The sequence below is a fragment of the Dendropsophus ebraccatus genome, chromosome 10 (genome assembly GCF_027789765.1).
Source record: "Dendropsophus ebraccatus isolate aDenEbr1 chromosome 10, aDenEbr1.pat, whole genome shotgun sequence".
Classification (NCBI taxonomy): domain Eukaryota; kingdom Metazoa; phylum Chordata; class Amphibia; order Anura; family Hylidae; genus Dendropsophus; species Dendropsophus ebraccatus.
Window position 1 is genome coordinate 11,719,940 of NC_091463.1, and position 25,186 is coordinate 11,745,125.

Consider the following 25,186-nt stretch of genomic DNA (forward strand, 5'->3'; position numbering starts at 1 on the left):
TAGCTCCTGTATACGCCTCCTGTATACACCTCCTGTATATAGCTCCTGTATACACCTCCTGTATATAGCTCCTGTATACACCTCCTGTTTATAGCTCCTGTATACATCTCCTGTATATAGCTCCTGTATACACCTCCTGTATATAGCTCCTATATACGCCTCCTGTATACACCTCCTGTATATATCTCCTGTATACGCCTCCTGAATATACCTCCTGTATACACCTCCTGTATAAGCCTCCTGTATATATCTCCTGTATACACTCACTCTTTACTGCAAATATCTCTGTTATCAGACACTGCAGATATGTTGTACGGGCGGCGCACAATGCATTGTAACAGACTTTATTACATATATAATAAAAACTAATAATTATAATATGGCACAAAACATCAATAAATAAACTGAATAGAACTGAATTATAATCTTCACATCACCATTCATTAGAATATTCTTATCTAACCACAGAAAGATTTGATCAGTTATTTTTATCATAGAAAGATTTTACATTATTATATGTGATTATTTCATATTTTATTGTAGAGATTTAACTAATATTGCGTTGTAGAAATTGTAGTTTATATTATTAAAAAAATGTATTTTATTTAAATTTAAAAATATTTTTTCATTCTACTAATATTTAAATATATAAATTTATTATTATTATTATTTGAGAAAATATATCATTTTTTTTCTATATCAAATATTCACTCGATAATTTCCAGTCAGTGTTCAAAAACATGTATAAGTCCATCTGAAGTATAAATGAGGGGACGTGTTAGTGGACTCGTGCCTCATAATTGTGTACAAAAGTGAAGACATTGATTTATAGAATAAAATAATAGAAAAAAAAATCTATATAGTAGAAATTCAATAAACTAATAAAAATATAAAAAATATTAATACTAGTACAACAAAAATAACCAAACACTGAAACATTAAAAAGCTACATCCGCATAATTTACCTAAATGGGGCTACTCACAAAGGACCCCTCCCCCCTCATTTTCAAAATGTACATCAAATGACATTCCCAAAAAGTTCTACAAAATAAATTTAAAAAAAATTCTAATTTTTTTTTTTTATAAAATGTGATCCATACAGATACATAGGTTACCCAGTGAACGACACAAGACGTAAAATGTTTTTCCACTTACTATATCATATACTTTTATGATATCATGAATATATTCATGCAGTGGTTTGTGGGCAAATTGTAAAATTTTGTAAAAATTTTTTGAAATTTGATTTTTTTTCTTCTTTTTTTAACTCTTAATTGAATTGATAAAATGAACCTGTTTCTTCCATACTGTGATAATGTTGATAGGATTTCATTGCATGTCCATATGGGATGAACAGAGGAGACATTATATGGCTTCCATTCTCTCGCCCCCAATAAACACATTTTGCATTGTGACCATAAAGGAAAACATTCATAGATTTTTTTTTGTTTTCTTTTTACGCATCCCAGACGTACGAAAGGGCCCTGGGGCACAACACGGCAGAGTCGTAGCTAGGCTATCCTTCACCTGGGGCAGATATTTACTGACCTAGCCCTGTGTCTCCATCCCCTGGCCGGGACCGAGTGGCTGGTTGGTGACCCTCTTTGCTGACGTCCGCATAGCCCCCCTAGCTATGGCCCTGCAATATAGAAATAAAATGTAGAAATAAAACTTGTTTTAACTTTAGGCCCAATCTTTTTATTTAAAAAAAAAAGTTTCTAGTAGAAGGGTTTTCCGGCAGGTTAAAACTTTTATCTATACAGCGGCCAACTAAGCTAACAAGGAAAAAGAAGCATTACTCACCCTAACAATCTGATACTCATCGTACCTCTACTTCCTGCTCCCGTTTCAGCACACAGGAAGTGGTTGTAAATGCACACTCAGCCAATCACTGGCCACCGTGGGGACCCGCCTTCACTGGTAAACAGCCAAGTGGGATTTCCCTTTGTGTTGTGAAGGGACAACAAAGTACAGACCAACAGAGACAAACAGTGGAGCTGCAGAGGTGGGGGTCGGGGTGTGGCGTACTACTATTTTTTTTATGGAGTTGGACTATTTCTTAATGCATACCTGTCTTTTCAGGTGACTTTTAGACTTGTGTGTGTACATAAGCATAAGCAGGTAGAGACATTGACGACTGTGGTAGACTAAGTTTATTCAGTGGAAGAATATATACTGTTATTATGCAGAAGGTACACCCATCATCCTGATGAAGAAATATAGTATATACACGTATAAGGAAGTAGATATATAGGTGAGGGCTTGTATGCTAGGCCCTGCTGCTTGGGTCAGGCGTCCCCTATACCAGGCGGATCTTACTCTACACTACGTAGGGGTGTCAAATAGTCAGGTACAGTGTATGTCCAATGGAATATCTGATACCCCTCAGTACTGGTCCTAACATGGTTCCACCAGGGGCTGATATGGTAGTGAAATACAAATAACACAATTCATAGAGAAAAGATGAGGGCACTCACCAGTTCATGTGAGCCTCCTTACCATTATAAGTCTTCACATGCATTAAAAGTAATTGGACATTCTGGGCTACAGCGTGGACGCCAGACAGCCACCAGATCGGTTAACAGCTGTTTCACGCGCATGCGCGCTTCTTCAGACTGTCTACAGACGGTCTGCTGTAGAAGCGCGCAAGTGTCCAGTTACTTTTAATGCACGTGAAGACTTACAACAATAAAGAAGATCACATGAACTGGTGAGTGCCCTCATCTCTTCTCTATGAATTGTGAAGTTTGCATACAAGTACTTTCGTAGTGAGCACCAACCAGTGATCTTTGTCAGAACCCTGGCTCACCTGTGGGATCCATGATCGCAGAGTTTGAATATAGCAGTGCCGGTGGCTGTTTGTCTATCCGAGTGTGACATACAAATAAGCAATGTCACAGTACACTCCTTTAAGGTTTGAATTAACGTTAGCAAGATTTCCGTTTTGAGTTAACCGGATCCAGTTTCGACGTGTTTCCCCCCTTCTTGATGGCAGTGGGGTTCATCAGGGAATATTGTGGAAATCTACCATCACAATGTCGTGCCGATAGTCTCTGTGGAGTGTTGTATGTGTGTTATCTATGGGTTTCTGAATCAATGATGCGGTATGCTTTGATCCTGGTGGCTGTGAGGGTATGGTGCTACCATCAGATGGCAATGTAGTCTACCACAGTTGTCAACTCCTTATCTTACTTTATGTTTGCACTACATAAGTGGAGAGACCTGCATTATTTAACAATCTCTACTTATATACATTTAAAAAATGTGTACGTAAGGAGCAGCACTATATGTCTGGCCATTATTTAGCCTGTAGATTTTTGTTCTACAAGTTTTCTTTCTCTCTGCAGTGTATGTTGCCATGCACCACCCCCTCCCATCTCCTGTCACTATAGACTTGTATTGCTTATATCTGGTCCCTGAACTAGCCACAAGTCGTAACCAGTAATCAGAAGTCATTGCTGGACTGATGACAGTTTAGCCGGGAAGGAGGGAAGATAACAGGAGATTTTGTCTGATAAGATAGATAGCATTTTGTCTGATAAGATATATTTCAAAGTTTCTTATATTTGCAGACACTACAGCGCCTATTTTTTTTAAAAAAAAGATTTATCCCGTCGGACAACCCCTTTACGTTGGCCTCGGCCCTTGGCGTACAACAGCTCTGCTGCCTACAGTCTACATTCACTAACATACATCACATGTTTTGTTTTTTTTGCAAGCTCCAGTGTTATTATCACCCTTTAGCAGAGGTGGAGAGATGAGGTGGATGTTGGATTGCTTTTCTACACACCATATTCAACTGTTTATAATATTCTTCTGTGTCTACATATTTTCTCTGTGCACATTATTCATCAGAGTAAAAAAAGGAACTATGAAAACCTCGAACAACTTTCCTATGACAACAAGCGTGGACCCAAGGTATATATGCATGGAAAATGCACGTAGCCCACCGGTTCTAACTAAGTCACAGACACCCCAAAACCAAAAACAATACGATCTAAATTCCTCCCCCTGCCCCCCACCTACATTAGGTGGTCCGTGACTGTCTGCTATTTTTGTGCAATCCGGTAATGGATTGGACAAGACAATGGGAAATGTAAGTGCTGAGCCTGCCCCTGCAGTGAACTCTGTCTATTCTTTGATGCTGGAGGGGCTAGCAAAAAAAAAAAAAAAAAGTAAAAAATAAAAATAAAAAAAAAATCTATTCATGTAAAAAAAAAAATTGTGGGCACCTCCAGCAGCTAAAGTTTCTTAGGAATGCATGTGAACCAATGAAATAACCTGCAAGTTTTTTGTCATTATTACTTTTTCTAAAAATAAAAAAAAGGAAGATATATTCTACAGTATAAAAAATATTCACTCTTATTCTTCGAAAAAGGTCAAATCCTATGTATTAAACCAAAAAAAACCATTTTTTTTCTCTTTTTTTCATTTGTGATATATTCTTTTTGGTTTTTTGATTTTGGGAAGAGGACACACATTGGATTTTTGTTTTTGACAGAATTGCGTTTGCAGACTTTTTTTTTCTTTTTCCTAATCTCTTATATACAATGCACGTCTCTTTTTTTTTTTGTTTTTGTTTCTCTTTTTGGGTCTTGGCGAACTTCAGTTTGCATGCGGAGTGCAAAATGAAAGCAAGAAAAAAAAATAAAGCAAAAAGAAAAGGAAAAAAAAGTAATGAAAGAAAATGTTGGTCATAGATTTGTGAAGCATCAAAGCTTTCTCTACTTGTGAGCAGAGTGTATAACCTTTTTCCTCTAGATAGCATGGCTCTCTCTGGGAAAGGTATGTATTACCCGTGCTAACTCCATTTGCTCACACTAATCACAGGCTGAAAAAGTCCTTCATTTTGAACCTGGGACCAAAAATGTGACGGCTCTTCTGACAGAAGCCAAAGGGATGGAAGCCAGAGTGATCATCCTCTCCGCCAGGTAAGCTGACCCCTGACCCCACGACCCCTTTCCAGTGTCTGTGTATATTGCAGTATATTTATTCTTTGAGTAGTAAATGCCGTATGTATAATGTCAGGTACAGCCAGGCAGGGAGGCAGAATGTTCCCCTTATGGCTGTGTTCACACTACGTATATTTCAGTCAGTATTATGGTCCTCATATTGCAACCAAAACCAGGAGTGGATTAAAAACACAGAAAGGCTCTGTTCCCACAATGTTGAAATTGAGTGGATGGCCGCCATATAACAGTAAATAACGGCCATTATTTCAATATAACAGCCGTTGTTTTAAAATAACAGCAAATATTTGCCATTAAATGGCGGCCATCCACTCAATTTCAACATTGTGTGAACAGATCCTTTCTGTGTTTTTAATCCACTCCTGGTTTTGGTTGCAATATGAGGACCACATTACTGACTGAAATATACGTAGTGTGAACATAGCCTAAAAATGTATTTTTTTTTTAATTTCCAGATTATTTCTAAATGAAAATTATTCTAATGATGTCATTAATCTGCTGATATACGTCCAGTTTTTGTTGTTTACATCCAGTATACTGTAGAGTTTGGAGAAGTTTGTATATTATCTTGTGTACTTATAACAAAAATCTATCTATCTATCTATCTATCTATCTATCTATCTATCTATCTATCTATCTATCTATCTATCTCCTATCTATCTATCTATCTATCTATCTATCTATCTATCTATCTATCTATCTATCTATCTCCTATCTATCTATCTATCTATCTATCTATCTATCTATCTATCTAATGGAGGAAAATCCACAGCACTCCTTGGTAAATTTCAAAAAAATGTGCGGTTTATTCAAAGGACTTGTGCAGCATACAAACGCGACGTTTCAGCGGCTACTGCCGCTATTTTCAAGCCTTGAAAATAGCTATTTTCAAGGCTTGGCAATAGCGGCAGTAGCCGCTGAAACGTCGCGTTTGTATGCTGCACAAGTCCTTTGAATAAACCGCACATTTTTTTGAAATTTACCAAGGAGTGCTGTGGATTTTCCTCCATTATATTGGTCCCGACCAGGATCCGCTGGCACCTGTTGTTCTCTTGAAATTTGAAGTGCTGCTCCGATTTGCTATTTTATCTATCTATCTATCTATCTATCTATCTATCTATCTATCTATCTATCTATCTATCTATCTATTATCTATCTCCTATCTATCTATCTATCTATCTATCTATCTATCTATCTATCTATCTATCTCCTATCTATCTATCTATCTATCTATCTATCTCCTTATGTCTTATCTTTCTCCTATATCTATTTTATCTAGGTCTCATATCTAGAGATGAGCGAATTTTTCAAAAGTTCAGTCCGACCGGACTTCCGGATTTTTTTTGAAAAGTTCGGTTCGACCGAATTTCGGATTTCTTCGGATTTCATAGTTTAAACCAGGCATGGGGAACCTTTGGCCCTCCAGCTGTTGCAAAACTACAATTCCCATCAATCCTGGACAGTCAAAGCTAAAGCTTCGGCTGTCCAGGCATGATGGGAATTGTAGTTTTGCAACAGCTGGAGGGCCGAAGGTTCCCCATCCCTGGTTTAAAGCATCTATATCAGGGGTCTCAAACTCAATTTACCCGGGGGCCGCTGGAGGTAGAGTCTGGGTGAGGCTGGGCCGCATCAGGTTTTCCACAAGAAAAGCTCTTACAAAAACATTCCAATGTCATCAAATGTTTTTATTTTTTCATCTGTTAAAACCACATATAGTTGCTGACTATAGAAATGTAATTATTATTATTCAGATTCAAATGTCTGTATTGACAGTTCCTTAACATTTAATGTTTATAAGCCCCCCTGTGCAGCATCCCCCCCATGTATATAAGCCCCCCTGTGCAGCATCCCCCCATGTATATAAGCCCCCCTGTGCAGCATCCCCCCCATGTATATAAGCCCCCTGTGCAGCATCCCCCCCATGTATATAAGCCCCCTGTGCAGCATCCCCCCCATGTATATAAGCCCCCTGTGCAGCATCCCCCCCCCCATGTATATAAGCCCCCTGTGCAGCATCCCCCCATGTATATAAGCCCCCTGTGCAGCATCCCCCCATGTATATAAGCCCCCTGTGCAGCATCCCCCCCATGTATATAAGCCCCCCTGTGCAGCATCCCCCCATGTATATAAGCCCCCTGTGCAGCATCCCCCCCATGTATATAAGCCCCCTGTGCAGCATCCCCCCATGTATATAAGCCCCCTGTGCAGCATCCCCCCCATGTATATAAGCCCCCTGTGCAGCATCCCCCCCTGTATATAAGCCCCCTGTGCAGCATCCCCCCCATGTATATAAGCCCCCTGTGCAGCATCCCCCCATGTATATAAGCCCCCTGTGCAGCATCCCCCCCATGTATATAAGCCCCCTGTGCAGCATCCCCCCATGTATATAAGCCCCCCTGTGCAGCATCCCCCCCATGTATATAAGCCCCCCTGTGCAGCATCCCCCCATGTATATAAGCCCCCTGTGCAGCATCCCCCCCATGTATATAAGCCCCCTGTGCAGCATCCCCCCATGTATATAAGCCCCCTGTGCAGCATCCCCCCATGTATATAAGCCCCCTGTGCAGCATCCCCCCCATGTATATAAGCCCCCTGTGCAGCACCCCCCCCCCCCTATGTATATAAGCCCCTTTGTGCAGCAAACAAAATAATAAAAGCCTACTCACCTCTCACAGCGATCCTCAGCAGTGTCCCTCTCCATCCTGGGGCTCCAGTCCCATGCAGCTTCCTGGACTTCTTTCCTCTTCTGGCCTTCTGGCCTCCACTCCTTGCTCCTCCGCGCCGACGTGCGTCCAGGAAGTGACGTCACCGGGAGGGGGATGCTCTAACAGACGTGCCTGTGTGTGGTACGTCTGCTGCCACTGGAGGGCAATTTAAAGAGGCAGGGCGGCCGCAAATTGATCCGGCGGCCACGGTCCGTCCCGCAGGGCCCCCAAACATTAATATAGTGCTGCTGCGTCTGACGCTTGGGTCTTGTCAGGTGGTGACAGCAGCACTGTATCACTGTCTGGGGCCCATCCACCAGACAGTCAGTGTGCAGGGGGAGGGGCTGCACTTACAGTAAAATGAACATTGAGGTGGGGGCCGCAAACTAGTGTCCCGAGGGCCGCAGTTGGCCCGCGGGCCGTGAGTTTGGGACCACCATTACAGGGTCTATGCAGGAAACTCACCATTACAGGGTCTATGCAGGAAACTCACCATTACAGGGTCTATGCAGGAAACTCACCATTACAGGGTCTATGCAGGAAACTCACCATTACAGGGTCTATGCAGGAAATTCACCATTACAGGGTCTATGCAGGAAACTCACCATTACAGGGTCTATGCAGGAAACTCACCATTACATTGTCTATGCAGGAAACTCACCATTACAGGGTCTATGCAGGAAACTCACCATTACAGGGTCTATGCAGGAAACTCACCATTACAGGGTCTATGCAGGAAATTCACCATTACAGGGTCTATGCAGGAAATTCACCATTACAGGGTCTATGCAGGAAATTCACCATTACAGGGTCTATGCAGGTAACTCACCATTACAGGGTCTATGCAGGAAACTCACCATTACATTGTCTATGCAGGAAACTCACCATTACAGGGTCTATGCAGGAAACTCACCATTACAGGGTCTATGCAGGAAACTCACCATTACAGGGTCTATGCAGGAAACTCACCATTACAGGGTCTATGCAGGAAATTCACCATTACAGGGTCTATGCAGGAAACTCACCATTACAGGGTCTATGCGGGAAACTCACCATTACAGGGTCTATGCGGGAAACTCACCATTACAGGGTCTATGCAGGAAACTCACCATTACAGGGTCTATGCAGGAAACTCACCATTACAGGGTCTATGCAGGAAACTCACCATTACAGGGTCTATGCAGGAAATTCACCATTACAGGGTCTATGCAGGAAACTCACCATTACAGGGTCTATGCAGGAAACTCACCATTACAGGGTCTATGCAGGAAATTCACCATTACAGGGTCTATGCAGGAAACTCACCATTACAGGGTCTATGCAGGAAACTCACCATTACAGGGTCTATGCAGGAAACTCACCATTACAGGGTCTATGCAGGAAAAAGTCATAAATGCAGTGAAGGAGCAGTCTCTCCACTACACTCTCGCAAGGGTCCAACTATAGTACTTGTATATCTGTATAGCACTTTATTTTTAGAGTTGTATTCCACACACATGCACAAGGTATATTTGTGTCTTAGGATAACACGTATGTCATATACACTCTCACAAGGATCCAATTATTGTACTTGGAATATCTGTAGAGACCTTTTTTTAGGCTACAAACCCACTTGCCAGATCTGCAGCGAGTCCCCTCGATGCGTATTTGCAGCGAGTCTCCCTGCAGATCCTGCACCTATACTTTCAATGACAGACAAACACGCAGCAGGGATGTACATCCCTGCTGCGAGTTTGTCCGCAGCCTGCCCCGTTAACCCCCCGGCTGCCGGAGCTGATACTTTACCTTATCCCAGCTCCGACCAGGAACCCCCGAAGCAAGCCGGAGCTGGGATCAGGTAAAGTATCAGCTCCGGCGGCCGGGGGGTTAACGGGGCAGGCTGCGGACAAACTCGCAGCAGGGATGTACATCCCTGCTGCGTGTTTGTCTGCCATTGAAAGTATAGGTGCAGGATCCGCAGGGAGACTCGCTGCAAATACGCATCGAGGGGACTCGCTGCAGATCCAGTAAGTGGGTTTGTAGCCTTAGGAGGAGATTTATCAAACTGGTGTAAAGTAGAATTGTCTTAGTTGCTCCTAGCAACCAATCAGATTCCATCTTTTATTTTTCAAAGAATCTGTGAGGAATGAAAAGTGGAATCTGATTGGTTGCTAGGGGCAACTGAGACAATTCTGCTTTACACCAGTTTGATAAATCTCCCTCTTAGAGTTTTATTCTACACACATGCATGAGGTATCTTTGTGCCTCAGGATAACACCTATGTCATATACACTCTCATAAGGGTGACAGTATAGTACTTATATACTGTATCTGTATAGCACATTTTTGTTCTGTGCGCCCTTTGCTCTCCTATGCCTAATCTATCTACCTGTCTATCTTTAGCCCTCTCTATTTTTCTCTCTCAATCACTATATGTTTCTCCTCTCCGCTTTCCTAATAATCTTGTGGTCCTTGCTTTTGTACAATATATTCTCAGTAGTCAGTACAGCAGCGTACAGCAGCAGCAGCAGCGTTTTGTCACTGACGAGCTCTGTGCAGCTCTGTGCACTGCTAACAGCCCCTCCTTCCTCTCTCTCTGCAGACTGTGTTGTGCACTTTTCCTGCCTGGAACACTTCCTTTTTAGAGAGCAAGAAAAAAAAAATCGGAGCGGACTTCCAAAAATCCAAATCCAACCGGACTCGGACTTTTGGAAAAATCCGAACCGGATTCAATACCGGCCGAACCGGTTCGCTCATCTCTACTCATATCCCCTTCCGTCTTACTTCCTATCTCTCTGTTCATCTCTTTTACTATTGGCTGAACATATACTCATGGGTGGAGTCCATAGCTGCTGGTAACCAATGAGATCACATGTCCGTCCCCCCTGCAGTTGGCTGATGATTGGTCCAGCTTACACAATGTCAGCAGATCCACCATGAAAAGACTATAGAACAGAACTCACTTCATTACATATCAGCTATTGGACAAACAAATGCCTGTATCATTGATTTTACTGTGTAACCGATTCTCCTCCAGAGGGAAGAAAGCTGTCTCTCTAGTGCCACCTATTGGAGATACTTATCTATATTTCAATGTCGGTCCAAGAAGAGCCATGAAACACAACTAGGGGGTTATCATCCGAACCAGAGGTCCCCATCTGTAGACAGTTGTTTCCAGGTTTATCAGTAGTTGACTATATGAAAAGCCATTGACATAGGTCTGAGAGGAAGTGCTTCTCCTTGTAGAAAGCGCCAGCTGGTATAGAAAGTCTTATAGGCCATGGAGTGTTCCCTGGTATAAAAAAAGAAAGGTATGTAAATTTGTTCTCCTCCAGAAGAGGTTGTCTCCCTAGCGCCACCAAATGGAGGTAGCTACTCTGTAACTTACTGTCAGAACAGTTAAGAAGGCTTAAAACTTGGCTACAAATTATCAGCCAAACCAGAATCTCTTTCAAAAGGAAGAGGAGCCTCTTGTCGGCGGGCAATTCTGGGTTCTGCCCCTGTACAGAACAGGGTACTGGTTGTCTGGTTAGGAAACATTTTAATGGTCTTTATATGGTCTTCTCATAGTGGAGAGCGCCAACTGGTGTCATGACGAAGGATCAATGGACAACCAGAATATTCTCCAAAAGGAAGAGAACCCTTCTGTAGATGGCTGATTCTGGGTTCTGTCCCCTGTACAGAACAGGATATGGGCTGACTTGTTAAGAAACATTTTACATATTGTCTAAGAGATGGGGCTCCTCGTAGTGGAGAGCGCCAACTGGTGTCATGACAAATTAATAGACAAACAAAATCTCCTAAAAAAGAAGAGAACCCTTCTGTAGACGGACGATTCTGGGCTCTGCCCCCCTGTATAGAACAGGATATGGGCTGACTTGTTAAGAAACTTTTGTCATATGGTCTAAGGGATGGGGCTTCTCGTAGTGGAGAACACCAGTTGGATTAATGACAAGGAATTAATAGACAAACAGAACATCCTCCAAAAGGAAGATCATCCTTCTGTAGATGGATGATTCTGGGTTCTGCTCCCTGTACAGAACAGGGAACTGGCTGACTTTTTAAGAAATTTTAGTCATATGGTCTAAGGGATGGGGCTTCTCGTAGTGGAGAGCGCTAACTGGTGTCAAAACGAGGGATATATAGGCAACCAGAATGTCCTCCAAAAGGAAGAGGAACCATCGTAGACAGCCACTCATATAAAGCAGGATTCTGATTGGGTAGGGTGGAAGGGGTAGTGTTTCCAGTGTTTTGTTGAGACTACCTGCTGGAGACGAGAGTCTTATAGGCCATACAGTGCACCCTGATGAAATAAGGTACTGTATGCACATCATCTCTCCTCCAGGAGGAAGAAAGCTCTTCAGCGCCACCTATAGGAGTTGCTACCCTGTAAGTCAGTGTTTAGTCCTCTGGTAAACAATATGGTAACTCTAGCCCCCTGTTTGTACCTTGTTTTCCCACTTCTCTTGTGTTGACCTTGCACATAAGGTGAATATTCTGCTGGTTCATGCTGAGACTTGTAGCGTAACAATCGCGAGTCAACAAACTCCATTCTCCATGACAGAACAGATGATAGCTGAGGCCTTGTGGTCAGTGCCGTGTGGGAGCTCAGTCCTTTGATGGGTTTATATGGTGCTTTTATCTTTCTGTTACGTTCTTTCCTTTTCAGTGAGGATGATGCCAGTACTGTATACAAAACAGCAGCGGTCCTAGAAATGACCGGGCCCGGCTACGTCTGGTTGGTGGGTGAACGGGAGATCTCAGGAAGTGCCTTGCGATACGCTCCTGACGGTAATGTCATGCGGTTACTGGAATTCTATTATTCATAACAATAGTTCCATAGTTATTATGGAACGAGCGAGCGAACGAGGGTGAGGGTCGGCTGCAGTTACCAATGATCTCTCCTCTTCTTCTCTCCAGGAGTCATTGGTCTCCAGCTGATCAATGGGAAGAACGAATCCGCTCACATCAGTGACGCTGTGGCCATTGCTGCTCAGGCAATTCACGACTTGTTTGAAAAAGAAAATATTACTGACCCACCAAGAGGTTGTGTTGGGAATACCAACATATGGAAAACAGGGCCACTCTTTAAGAGGTGCTTATATGTCTACCATGGCCATAGGAGAGGGAGAAGGAGCGGCCACTTATCAGGGCTTCCTGTATTCCCATGACACTTCCTGTCTGTGTTTTGGTCCTGTGATGTGGATCCAAATAAACTGATCAAACAAATCAAGGGAAAACTTACCACACCTAGGGGGAGATTTATTAAACATGGTGTAAAGTGAAACTGGCTCAGTTGCCCCTAGCAACCAATCAGATTCCACCTTTCATTCCTCACAGACTCTTTGAAAAATGAAAGATGGAATCTGATTGGTTGCTAGGGGCGACTAAGACAATTCCACTTTACACCAGTCTGATAAATCTCCGCTGTTGTCTATAGCTGTGACACCGGCTTCAGTGGCAATGAAAGTGCATTTTGCTAGTGTCCTTGTCACTATGGGTGGCAATAGGCGGTATCTAATGGTCGTGGTCAATCCCGAAATGGTTAACCCTACAAAAGACGTCCAGGAGACCACATGTTTGTATCTAGAGAAACTTCATAAGGGTGGCATCAGGGCCCGACATCCTCTAGTTGGGCCTGTGCCCAGAGCCTAGCACCAGGCCGCTCAGTAGGCATTTACCAGAGCAGAATTTGCAGGCCCATTCTCTTCACAGATGAGGGCAGCGGGGCTGGTTTGGCATTGGGTCATGTGATGGTCTGGGGAGATATATTCTAGGAGGGTGGCACATACCTCCACTTGGTAGCCAATATTACCCCGACCACTAATAGTTACTGGGATGAACATCTTATTGTATGACCACACACTGGTACAGTTGGCCTTGGGTTCCTCTTGGTGGAGGACAATGGCTGGCCTCATGTGGTCAGGCTCTGTAGGCAAATCCTTGAGGATGAAAGCATTGACGTCATTTCCCGGCCCTCACATTCCCCAGACCTATACTAATGTGTAACCTCTGGGACACTGTATTTCCGTATATACAACACCACAATAAAGGGGTATTCAACTCAGACATAACTTTTAATATGTTGCTGCCCATGGTGAGACTAACAATTCCTTGTTATTATCTATTTAGTCTCCTTCCCCCAGTTCCAAGCTGCTGCTTTCTGTTGAAAAAAACAAAAATCTGTGTGTGAGCTTTTCTCTCTGTCTCCCCCTCCTCCCCCTTCCTTCTGATACAGATAATGTAAACAAGTCCCTGGTAGGCTTTATCTGCGACTTTGTAGCTTCTTTGTAATAATGGGTGGGTTATTCTGAGGTCAAATTGCTACAAAGAAGCTACAAAATTGCAGATAAATCCTGCCAGAGACTTGTTTACATCAGCTGCCTCAGAAGGGAGGGGGGAGGGGGGGGGGAGACAGAGAGAAAAGCTCACACACAGATTTTTGTATCTTCAGCAGAAAGCAGCAGCTGAGAACTGGGGGAAGGAGACTGAATTTATAATAACAAGTATGAAAGGAATTGTTAGTCTCACCATGGGCAGCAACATATCAAAAGTTATGTTTAAGGGGAATATCCCTTTAAGAGCTGTCATGATAACATTCAATGATTTTGGTGTGAATTAGAATCCGTCCCTCAGCTGGGCGATGATTTTGGTTTCCATAGATCATTGATACATCATTTTGTTTTTAAAGAATGAAACTATTTATATCATTAAGATCCCATGTGTGATTTAATGTTCCCTTAATTTCTTGAGCGATGTATTTTAAGGGGAACTCTATTTCAAATCAACTTGTGTCAGGAAATTATTTAGATTTGTAATTTACTTCTATTTCAAAATCTTGAGTCTTCCAGTACTTATCAGCTGCTGTATGTCCTGCAGGAAGTGGTGTATTCTTTCCAGTCTGACACAGTGCTCTCTGCCGCCACCTCTGTCCATGTCAATGACTGTCCAGAGCAGGAGAGGTTTTCTATGGGGATTTGGACAGTTCCTTACATGGACAGAGGTGGCAGCAGAGAGCAGTGTGTCAGATTGGAAAGAATACAGGACATACAGCAGCTGGAAAGTACTGGAAGACTGGAGATCTTTGAATAGAAGCAAATTACAAATCTGTATAACTTTTTGACACCAGTTGATTTGAAAGAAAAAAAATTGCTGAAGTTCCCTTTTAAGCAAGCTGGGATGAGGGCATTGATGTGGATGATGACAGATCTGCATCAAATCCATCCAGGGCAGGAAGTATTGTCATGAGGACATGAGAGTATAACAGGCTCATATGTAATGCTATAGGGGGACGAACAGGCAATGGTACCAGTGACCCTGTACATAAACCCCTTTGATACTGTCGCTATAGGGTGCTCATGTCCTCCAAGTATCCTGAGGGAGTCACAGGAAGAGTGGAGTTCAATGAGGATGGAGATAGGAAATTTGCCAACTACAGCATCATGAACCTGCAGAACCGCAAACTCGTCCAAGTCGGTATCTTCAATGGCAGCAATGTAAGTCAGGGCAATGGGGGGGGGCGGGGGTCTGACGGTAATAGCGTCAGGTTATGTACATTAGTTCTGTACTACATTTCTACTTTTCATGTTCTACTTCATTTGTCTTAATTGTTTCTTTTTCCTTTTTTTTTTTTTTTTTTTTTTGTCTGTTAAAGGGGGCTTCCATCTTTCCCCCAAATAGTGGTGATGAGGAAGACCACCTATCACCCTATGTGATGGGATTCAGTCAATAATGTGATTTTTTTTTTCACCAGATTTTACAAAATGAACGAAAAATTATTTGGCCAGGCGGCGAAACGGAGAAACCGCAAGGTTACAAGATGTCGACCAATTTAAAGGTAAATGTTCTCTGTACAGTTTTCATGGTTTATGAGTTGTGTCTGGGCAGATCATTTAAAGGGATACTGCGGCGAAACTCTTTTTCTTTCAAATCAATCGGTGTCAGAAAGTTACACAGATTTCTAATTTACTTCTATTTAATAATCTCCGGTCTTCCTTTACTTATCAGCTGCTGTATGTCCTGCAGGAAGTGGTGTATTCTTTCCAATATGACACAGTGCTTTCTGCTGCCACCTCTGTCCATGACAGGAACTGTCCAGAGCAGGAGCAAATCCCCATAGAAAACCTCTCCTGCTCTGGACAGTTCCTGACATGGACAAAAGTGGCAGCAGAGAGCACTGTGTCAGACTAGAGAAAATACACCACTTCCTGCAGGACATACAGCAGCTTCTAAGTACTGTAAGACTGGAGACTTTTAAATAGAAATAATTTACAAATGAATATAACTTTGTGAAACCAGCTGATTTGAAAGAACAAAACATTTGCTGGAGTTCCCCTTTAAGTTGCTTTTATCTTCCCCTGACTGGTCATGTCTCTTTCACCCGCAGATAGTCACAATTCATCAGGAACCTTTTGTGTATGTGAAGCCGGCGCTGCCGGACGGGTCCTGTAAAGAAGAATATGCCATAACTGGGGACCTGATAAAAAAGGTCCCGTGTTCAGGACCCAACGACACCATCCCAGGTAGAGGACCTCCTTGGTGACTGAACGGACACGGCTCGGATTATTACTCTGCCTCGCCCTGATATCTCTCCTTCTGTCCTCAGGTCGCCCCACTGTGCCCCAATGCTGCTACGGTTTCTGTATCGACCTACTCCTAAAACTCGCCAAGGAGATGAGTTTCAATTACGAGTTTCACCTGGTGGCTGATGGGAAATTTGGCACCCAGGAGCGGGTGAGTAATTCAGATATTATAGATCATTGTATATTGTATATTTCCTACACTGCCCCTGAACCATAACATGACCCTCTAAGGGGTTTGTTTAAGGCTATGTTCACATGCTGTACAAACAATGTCCCGTTCCACCATGAACAGGCGTTGTTTAACGTTACCTATCCTGTTGTGGGTCTGCGGGAGGGGTGGTTGTGTGGGCTGCAGTGTTCTGGGGGGCTGGTAGTCTGCTCTGTGCCCTAGCTGGGTGCTCACTGCTCACTGGGTTTGGGGGATAAAGGGACCGACCACTCTGTGCTCAGGGGGGTTGTGGGCCGGGTGCATACTTTGCGGCCGCTCTAAGTCTCCGTGCGGATGGCTGTGAGTCACTGCACCGGGGAGGGGTGCGGGCTGCCATGGAGGAAAGGACTGTAAGTTTTGTAGATCCATGGAGGCAGTTCACTCTTTTCTGCCCGGGCCCCATAGCAGCTGTGTGGTCTGCCTCCATGGTATCTACACCGCAGGGCCCAGATCCCAGTCATCTATCCTTATGGCGATGGTGGGGTAGACAAGGGCCTAGATGTAGTACTGATGAGTGTTATGGGCCCTTCCTGTAGGGCCACCCTTAGGTGGGATATTTCACCCTCTTTATGTATATATATATACCCCCATGATCGGTAACACCACTGAGTAGATCCTTGTATATACCATGTGGGCATTAGGCCCTGGACTGACGTGCACCTTAGAGGCAGATGTGATACGTGAGTGTACACATCCCGAGTGACTGGCTATAACCCCGGGTGAGGGGTGGGCCGACATGCCGCCGGCTCATCCACTTGTCAGATTACATGCAGCTGCTGGTGGATTAATCGGGGATAATACCTGACAAATTCACTTTGCCTCTTAGAGTCGGCGCAGTCAGATGTTCCTAATGTTATAAACTTGCACTTGTAATCATCTTAGATTAATCCGATAAGTGTGGCCGCCCCGGGATCGGCAATAACGCCAGTTCATCATTTCATTTCAGGTTAACAACAGTAATAAGAAAGAATGGAATGGGATGATGGGCGAGCTGCTGAGCGGGCAAGCGGATATGATCGTTGCCCCCCTGACCATCAACAATGAGCGCGCTCAGTACATCGAATTCTCCAAGCCCTTTAAGTACCAGGGGCTGACCATCCTGGTGAAGAAGGTATGCAACAATATGGCCGCCTAATCCCGGGACAGTCTGGGGCTGATCCCCCTGTCCACCGACTGTAGAGCAATAAAGATTTGGGGCCCACAAATCTCCATGAAATTGCAAAGGGATTTCCATGAAAGACCCTCATCCCTTACCTGCATGATGGGGGATATGTGCTTGATATCTGACTGACAGGAGATGAAGGGGAACTCCGGAGGAAAAGTAATGTCTTCATACTTGTATATTTCTGCTATTAAAAAAATCTTCCAGTACTTATTAGCTGCTGTATGTCCTGCAGGAAGAGGTGTATTTTCTCCAGTCTAACATAGTGCTCTCTGCTGCCACCTCTGTCCATGTCAGGAACTGTCCTGACATGGACAGAGGTGGCAGCAGAGAGCACTGTGTCAGACTGGAGAGAATATACCAGTTCCTGTAGGGCATACAGCAGCTGATAAGTACTGGAAGAGATTTCTTAATAGAAGCAATATACAAATCTGTATAACTAAAGGGCTTTCCAGGACTATATACCATACCGCTCAGGGCTGACATATCTGCTGGGAAATATAGACAAAAACATCTACATAGCGATAAAATGGAGACATATGTTTCATTTTTAGGGTAAAAGGGCAAAAAAGAAATGTAAAGTATTGACATAAAAATGTAAAAATTCTTCACATTCATAGAAGTGTTTGAGACACGATAAAAGACAATGCACTTCGCCCTACATAGCAGAGAGGAACCATGTCAGCTCAGCGCTATCTCACCACAGCTGTGGGGCCGTCTGCTTTACTGAGAGGGGGGACACACTATGGTGGTACATAACAATATCATGGAGAGCCACATAATACTGCCATATAGTGTACAGATAATGTCACACAGTGCCAATGTAATAGTGCTGAAATAATAATACTGCCATATAGTGTACAGATAATGTCACACAGTGCCAATGTAATAGTGCTGAAATAATAATACTGCCATATAGTGTACAGATAATGTCACACAGTGCCAATGTAATAGTGCTGAAATAATAATACTGCCATATAGTGTACAGATAATGTCCCACAGTGCCAATGTAATAGTGCTGAAATAATAATACTGCCATATAGTGTACAGATAATGTCACACAGTGCCAATGTAATAGTGCTGAAATAATAATACTGCCATATAGTGTACAGATAATGTCACACAGTGCCAATGTAATAGTGCTGAAATAATAATACTGCCATATAGTGTACAGATAATGTCACACAGTGCCAATGTAATAGTGCTGAAATAATAATACTGCCATATAGTGTACAGATAATGTCACACAGTGCCAATGTAATAGTGCCATATAGTGCTGAAATAATACTGCCAATACAGCTGGTATAACCTGGGTATATACTGTATATAATTATATATGTACAGTTGGTATAACCTAGGTATATACACTGTATATAAATATATACATACAGCTGGTATAACCTGGGTATATTCTGTATATAATTTAAATATGTACAGCTGGTATAACCTGGGTATCTCCTGTATATAATTATATATGTACAGCTGGTATAACCTGGGTATCTCCTGTATATAATTATATATGTACAGCTGGTATAACCTGGGTATCTCCTGTATATAATTATATATGTACAGCTGGTATAACCTGGGTATATGCTGTATATAATTATATATGTACAGCTGGTATAACCTGGGGATCTCCTGTATATAATTATATATGTACAGCTGGTATAACCTGGGGATCTCCTGTATATAATTATCTTTGTCCTCCTTACAGGAAATCCCCAGGAGTACCCTGGACTCATTTATGCAGCCTTTTCAGAGTACTCTATGGCTGCTGGTCGGGCTCTCTGTGCATGTGGTGGCGGTCATGCTGTATCTGCTGGATAGGTTCAGGTCAGTCCTATCATTTATATATATACATCCCCATGACCCCTATTCTCCCTGAACCTGGTTGGACGCCCTGACTTACCCAACGCAAATACTTTGTCTTTCTAGTCCATTTGGCCGCTTTAAAGTGAACACGGAGGAGGAAGAGGAGGATGCCCTGACACTGTCTTCTGCCATGTGGTTCTCCTGGGGGGTCCTGCTGAACTCTGGAATTGGAGAAGGTGACCTCTATAGAGACCTGTATGATATATAGTCTGTTAGTGGGGTAGAAATCAGTGCTCATTACTGCCCCCTGCTGGGACATGCAGCCCCCATCACAGGACTAGAGATGAGCGAACTGGGTTCGGGTTTGAGTCGATCCGACCCCGAACGTTCGGCATTTGATTAGCGGTGGCTGCTGAACTTGGATAAAGCTCTAAGGTTGTCTGGAAAACATGGATACAGCCAATGACTATATCCATGTTTTCCACATAGCCTTAGGGCCTTATCCAACTTCAGCAGCCACCGCTAATCAAATGCCAAATGATCGGGTTCGGATCGACTCGAGTATGCTCCAGGTTCGCTCATCTCTAGTCAGGACCAATCCCCCACATCATAGAGAAGCTGTACATTAAGAACTGCTCCATCTTCCTGACCCATAACCCTCATGTGTATATAAGGGGATAGACTACATGATATTATATACTCCATCATTTCCCAGGAGACTTCGTCACACAGTCATCCTGCCATCTGCTTCCATTGTATTCTATAACCCAGGCATGCTGGGAGTTGTAGTTGTGCTGCCTATCCTTCATGGCTTCTTCTTTCACAGGGGCCCCTAGAAGCTTCTCGGCCCGGATCCTGGGCATGGTGTGGGCCGGATTCGCTATGATCATTGTGGCCTCCTACACTGCTAACCTGGCTGCCTTCCTGGTGCTGGACAGACCAGAGGAGAGGATAACCGGGATCAATGACCCCCGAGTAAGTACCCATCACCATTGCCCTGCTGCTTCCTGGCCGCTATATGTGAGGGACCCTCCATCTCCAGGTGAGGTGCCCTCCATCTCCAGGTGAGGTGCCCTCCATCTCCAGGTGAGGGGTCCTCCATCTCCAGGTGAGGGGCCCTCCATCTCCAGGTGAGGGGCCCTCCATCTCCAGGTGAGGTGCCCTCCATCTCCAGGTGAGGGGTCCTCCATCTCCAGGTGAGGGGTCCTCCATCTCCAGGTGAGGGGCCCTCCATCTCCAGGTGAGGTGCCCTCCATCTCCAGGTGAGGGGTCCTCCATCTCCAGGTGAGGGGTCCTCCATCTCCAGGTGAGGGGCCCTCCATCTCCAGGTGAGGGGCCCTCCATCTCCAGGTGAGGGGTCCTCCATCTCCAGGTGAGGGGCCCTCCATCTCCAGGTGAGGGGTCCTCCATCTCCAGGTGAGGGGCCCTCCATCTCCAGGTGAGGGGCCCTCCATCTCCAGGTGAGGGGCCCTCCATCTCCAGGTGAGGTGTCCTCCATCTCCAGGTGAGGGGCCCTCCATCTCCAGGTGAGGGGCCCTCCATCTCCAGGTGAGGGGCCCTCCATCTCCAGGTGAGGGGCCCTCCATCTCCAGGTGAGGGGCCGATATCTATTGGTATGCTATAAGTGTCCAGGTGGGAATATCCCTTTTTATTTCGTCTTCCTATATACTCCCACAGTGCACAGTTATATACCGCTTCATGTACCCGTCTGCAGTCTGGTGCTGGTATTCTATTTAGGAACCAGGAGGCTCAGGATGAGCACAGCTATGAATGTAGAGGATCTAAAGCTGCATGTGAGACCCCAGAGACATCCCAGGGCACAGACATGGCGGGTGTACAGTAAATATAATGTTACTGTGCGGCTGTATATAGAGACGCCATGGACCTTGTCAGCACCTGATACACATCACCGGTTGCGGCAGGGTTATAGAACACTATTCAGTGATAGATACAACACAGTGTGAGGGCCGTTTAGATAAACCTCACATATCACTAATCAACCATCACTGATCACACATCACTAATCACACATCACATATCATTGATCACACATCACCATCACTGATCACACATCACTAATCACACATCACATATCACTGATCACACATCACCATCACTGATCACACATCACTAATCACACATCACATATCATTGATCACACATCACCATCACTGATCACACATCACTAATCACACATCACATTTCACTGATCACACATCACCATCACTGATCATACATCACTATCACACATCACTGATCACACATCACCATCACTGATCACACATTACCATCACTAATCACACATCACAGATCACACATCACCGATCACACATCACTGATCACACATCACCATCACTGATCACACATCACCATCACTGATCACACATCACCATCACTGATCACACATCACCATCACTGATCACACATCACCATCACTGATCACACATCACCATCACTGATCACACATCACTATCACTGATCACACATCACCATCACTGATCACACATCACAGATCACACATCACCGATCACACATCACATATCACTGATCACACATCACTGATCACACATCACCATCACTGATCATACATCACTATCACTGATCACACATCACTGATCACACATCACTGATCACACATTACCATCACTAATCACACATCACCATCACTGATCACACATCACATATCACCATCACTGATCACATATCACACATCACATATCACTGATCAAATATCACCGTCACTGATCACATATCAGACATCACAATCACTGATCACACATCACCATCACACATCACCATCACTGATCACACATCACCATCACTGATCACACATCACTGATCACACATCACCATAACTGATCACACATCACATATCACTGATCACATATAACTGATCACATATCACTGATCACACATCACATATCACTGATCACACATCACATATCACTGATCACATATAACTGATCACATATCACTGATCACACATCACATATCACTGATCACACATCACATATCACTGATCACACATCACATATCACTGATCACACATCACTGATCACATATCACACATCACCATCACTGATCACATAGCACACATCACCATCACTGATCACATAGCACACATCACCATCACTGATCACATAGCACACATCACCATCACTGATCACACACCAGGCCCCTGATAGCTTCTTACTGAATGACCCCGGAATGTCAGACACATCCAGCATCAACAGCTCAGCATCTAATCCTGTAACCAGAACCCCTTAAAGGGTCCGTCCAGTCTATAAAACCACTCACATACAAAGTCCAGCTTCACAGCTGTATTTACATCCATATTAGGGCCCTATTACACAGGACAATTATCGTGCAAATTATCATTATATCGTTTGAATTTAAATAATATTATTTCGTGTAAATGCGGCAACGGTCAAACGACCAACGAGAAATCGTTCATCGTCCATTTGGTGCTGACAAGCGCCAAGCGTTCAGTGTAATTCCACGCCGCTCCTTCATTTGTTGGGATCAGATGGAGCAAACGATCGCAATAACAATGGTGTCATTGGTCTCATAACTGGTCTCATAAAGTGCCCGAAATTTGTAATTTACTTCTATTAAAAAATCTGAAGTTTTCCAGTACTTCAGTTGACATCAGTTCTGATTTTAAAGTATTTTTACCCCTTTAATAAAGAAGGATCCCCATGTCAGCGGTTACTAAGAGCGTCTCTCTCACTGGAGGACCTGTCCTGTCCCACATTATACAGATATCCTATCGATTCCAGTGGATACGGTGTAGTACTCAATTCCCCCTGTGGTGGCGCTGTAGGGAAATTGATCACGTACCATGAAGTTTTCACTTTCTGACCTTAACAAGTCATTACAGAGAAGCACTTTAAATGTAGTTTTTTTTCACTTTAATTTTTTTCATGGTTCCCTCCGCAGCTCCGTAACCCCAGTGATAAGTTCATCTACGCTACCGTCAAGCAGAGCTCTGTGGACATTTACTTCAGGAGACAAGTGGAGCTGAGCACAATGTATCGGCACATGGAAAAACATAACTACGAGAGCGCTGCTGAGGCCATCCAGGCAGTGCGGGATAAGTAAGTGCCCCCCCCCCAGTCATTGCACCATCTCCTGCCAGAAACCTGCTGCACCGGGAAACCACAGCAGCTCCGAGCCCCAGTACAGATAATAGTGCGGAATGTAACTGGGCGACATTGCTCGCAGAGGTTATAAAAGGGCTCAGGCGGGAATGTGTGACATTACGTCACGGCACAATGGTCATCTCTATGGGCGACCTCTAGGGGACCCCATCCTCTATTACTGACATTTATTCTTCCATATCTAAGTTTATTGGAAACTCTTGTACAAAATTACGCTCAGGATGTTATGTAATAAGGTTTGTGGCTTGATCCTTTTAAAGGGGTACTCTGATTTTTTAAAAATAAAAAATCTGAAAATTATACAGATTTTTAAATGACTTCTATTAAAAATTTTCCAGTCTTCCAGTACTTATCAGCTGCTGTATGTCCAGCAGGAAGGGGTGTATTCTTTCCTGACACAGTGCTCTCTGCTGCCACCTCTGTCTATGTCAGGAACTGTCCAGAGCAGCAACAAATCCCCATAGAAAACATCTCCTGCTCTGGACAGTTCCTGACATGGACAGAGGTGACAACAGAGAGCACTATGTCAGACTGGAAAGAATATACCACTTCCTGCAGGATATACAGCAGCTGATAAATACTGGAAAACTGGAGATTTCTTAAAATAGAAGTAATTTATAGATCTGTATAACTTTCTGACAATAGTTGATTTGATTTTTATGGGGTATCCCTTTAAGCATTGGGAAAATTTAATGAAGAATACAGACCTGATAAGGATACTGATCTTGGAGGAATTATATTAGATTATCTATCTATCTATCTATCTATCTATCTATCTATCTATCTATCCATCTATCTATCTATCTATCTATTATCTATCTATCTATCTATCTATCTATCTATCTCCTATCTATCTATCTATCTATCTATCTATCTATCTATCTATCTATCTTCTATCTATCTCCTATCTATCTATCTATCTATCTATCTATCTATCTCCTATCTATCTATGTATCTATCTATCTATCTATCTATCTATCTATCTATCTATCTATCTATCTCCTATCTATCTCCTATCTATCTATCTATCTCCTATCTATCTATCTCCTATCTATCTATCTATCTATCTATCTATTTATCTATCTATCTTCTATCTATCTATCTATCTATCTATCTATCTATCTATTTATCTATCTATCTATCTATCTATCTATCATCTATCTACACTACTGTTCAAAAGTTTGGGGTCACATTGAAATGTCCTTATTTTTGAAGGAGAAGCACTGTACTTTTCAATGAAGATTACTTTAAACTAGTCCTAACTTTAAACAAATCCACTCTATACATTGCTAATGTGGTAAATGACTATTCTAGCTGCAAATGTCTGGTTTTTGGTGCAATATCTACATAGGTGTATAGAGGCCCATTTCCAGCAACTATCACTCCAGTGTTCTAATGGTACAATGTGTTTGCTCATTGGCTCAGAAGGCTAATTGATGATTAGAAAACCCTTGTGCAATCATCTTCACACATCTGAAAACAGTCTAGCTCGTTACAGAAGCTACAAAACTGACCTTCCTTTGAGCAGATTGTGTTTCTGGAGCATCATATTTGTGGGGTCAATTAAACACTCAAAATGGCCAGAAAAAGAGAACTTTCATCTGAAAC

General features: G+C 43.3%; 1 protein-coding gene across 4 annotated transcripts in view; it reads left to right on the top strand.

The window, feature by feature from the left end:
- Positions 1-25,186, top strand: part of GRIN1 (glutamate ionotropic receptor NMDA type subunit 1) — a 90,628-nt gene that overhangs the window by 45,279 nt on the left and 20,163 nt on the right. For all 4 annotated transcript variants that reach the window (XM_069942672.1, XM_069942673.1, XM_069942674.1 and 1 more), the window contains 12 exons: positions 4,831-4,931; positions 12,324-12,445; positions 12,575-12,749; positions 15,006-15,150; positions 15,408-15,491; positions 16,041-16,176; positions 16,260-16,387; positions 17,391-17,555; positions 19,321-19,439; positions 19,542-19,654; positions 20,245-20,393; positions 23,358-23,515. In XM_069942672.1, the coding sequence (XP_069798773.1) occupies positions 4,831-4,931; positions 12,324-12,445; positions 12,575-12,749; positions 15,006-15,150; positions 15,408-15,491; positions 16,041-16,176; positions 16,260-16,387; positions 17,391-17,555; positions 19,321-19,439; positions 19,542-19,654; positions 20,245-20,393; positions 23,358-23,515 (1,595 nt within the window). The remainder of the gene's footprint in view (positions 1-4,830; positions 4,932-12,323; positions 12,446-12,574; positions 12,750-15,005; positions 15,151-15,407; positions 15,492-16,040; positions 16,177-16,259; positions 16,388-17,390; positions 17,556-19,320; positions 19,440-19,541; positions 19,655-20,244; positions 20,394-23,357; positions 23,516-25,186) is intronic.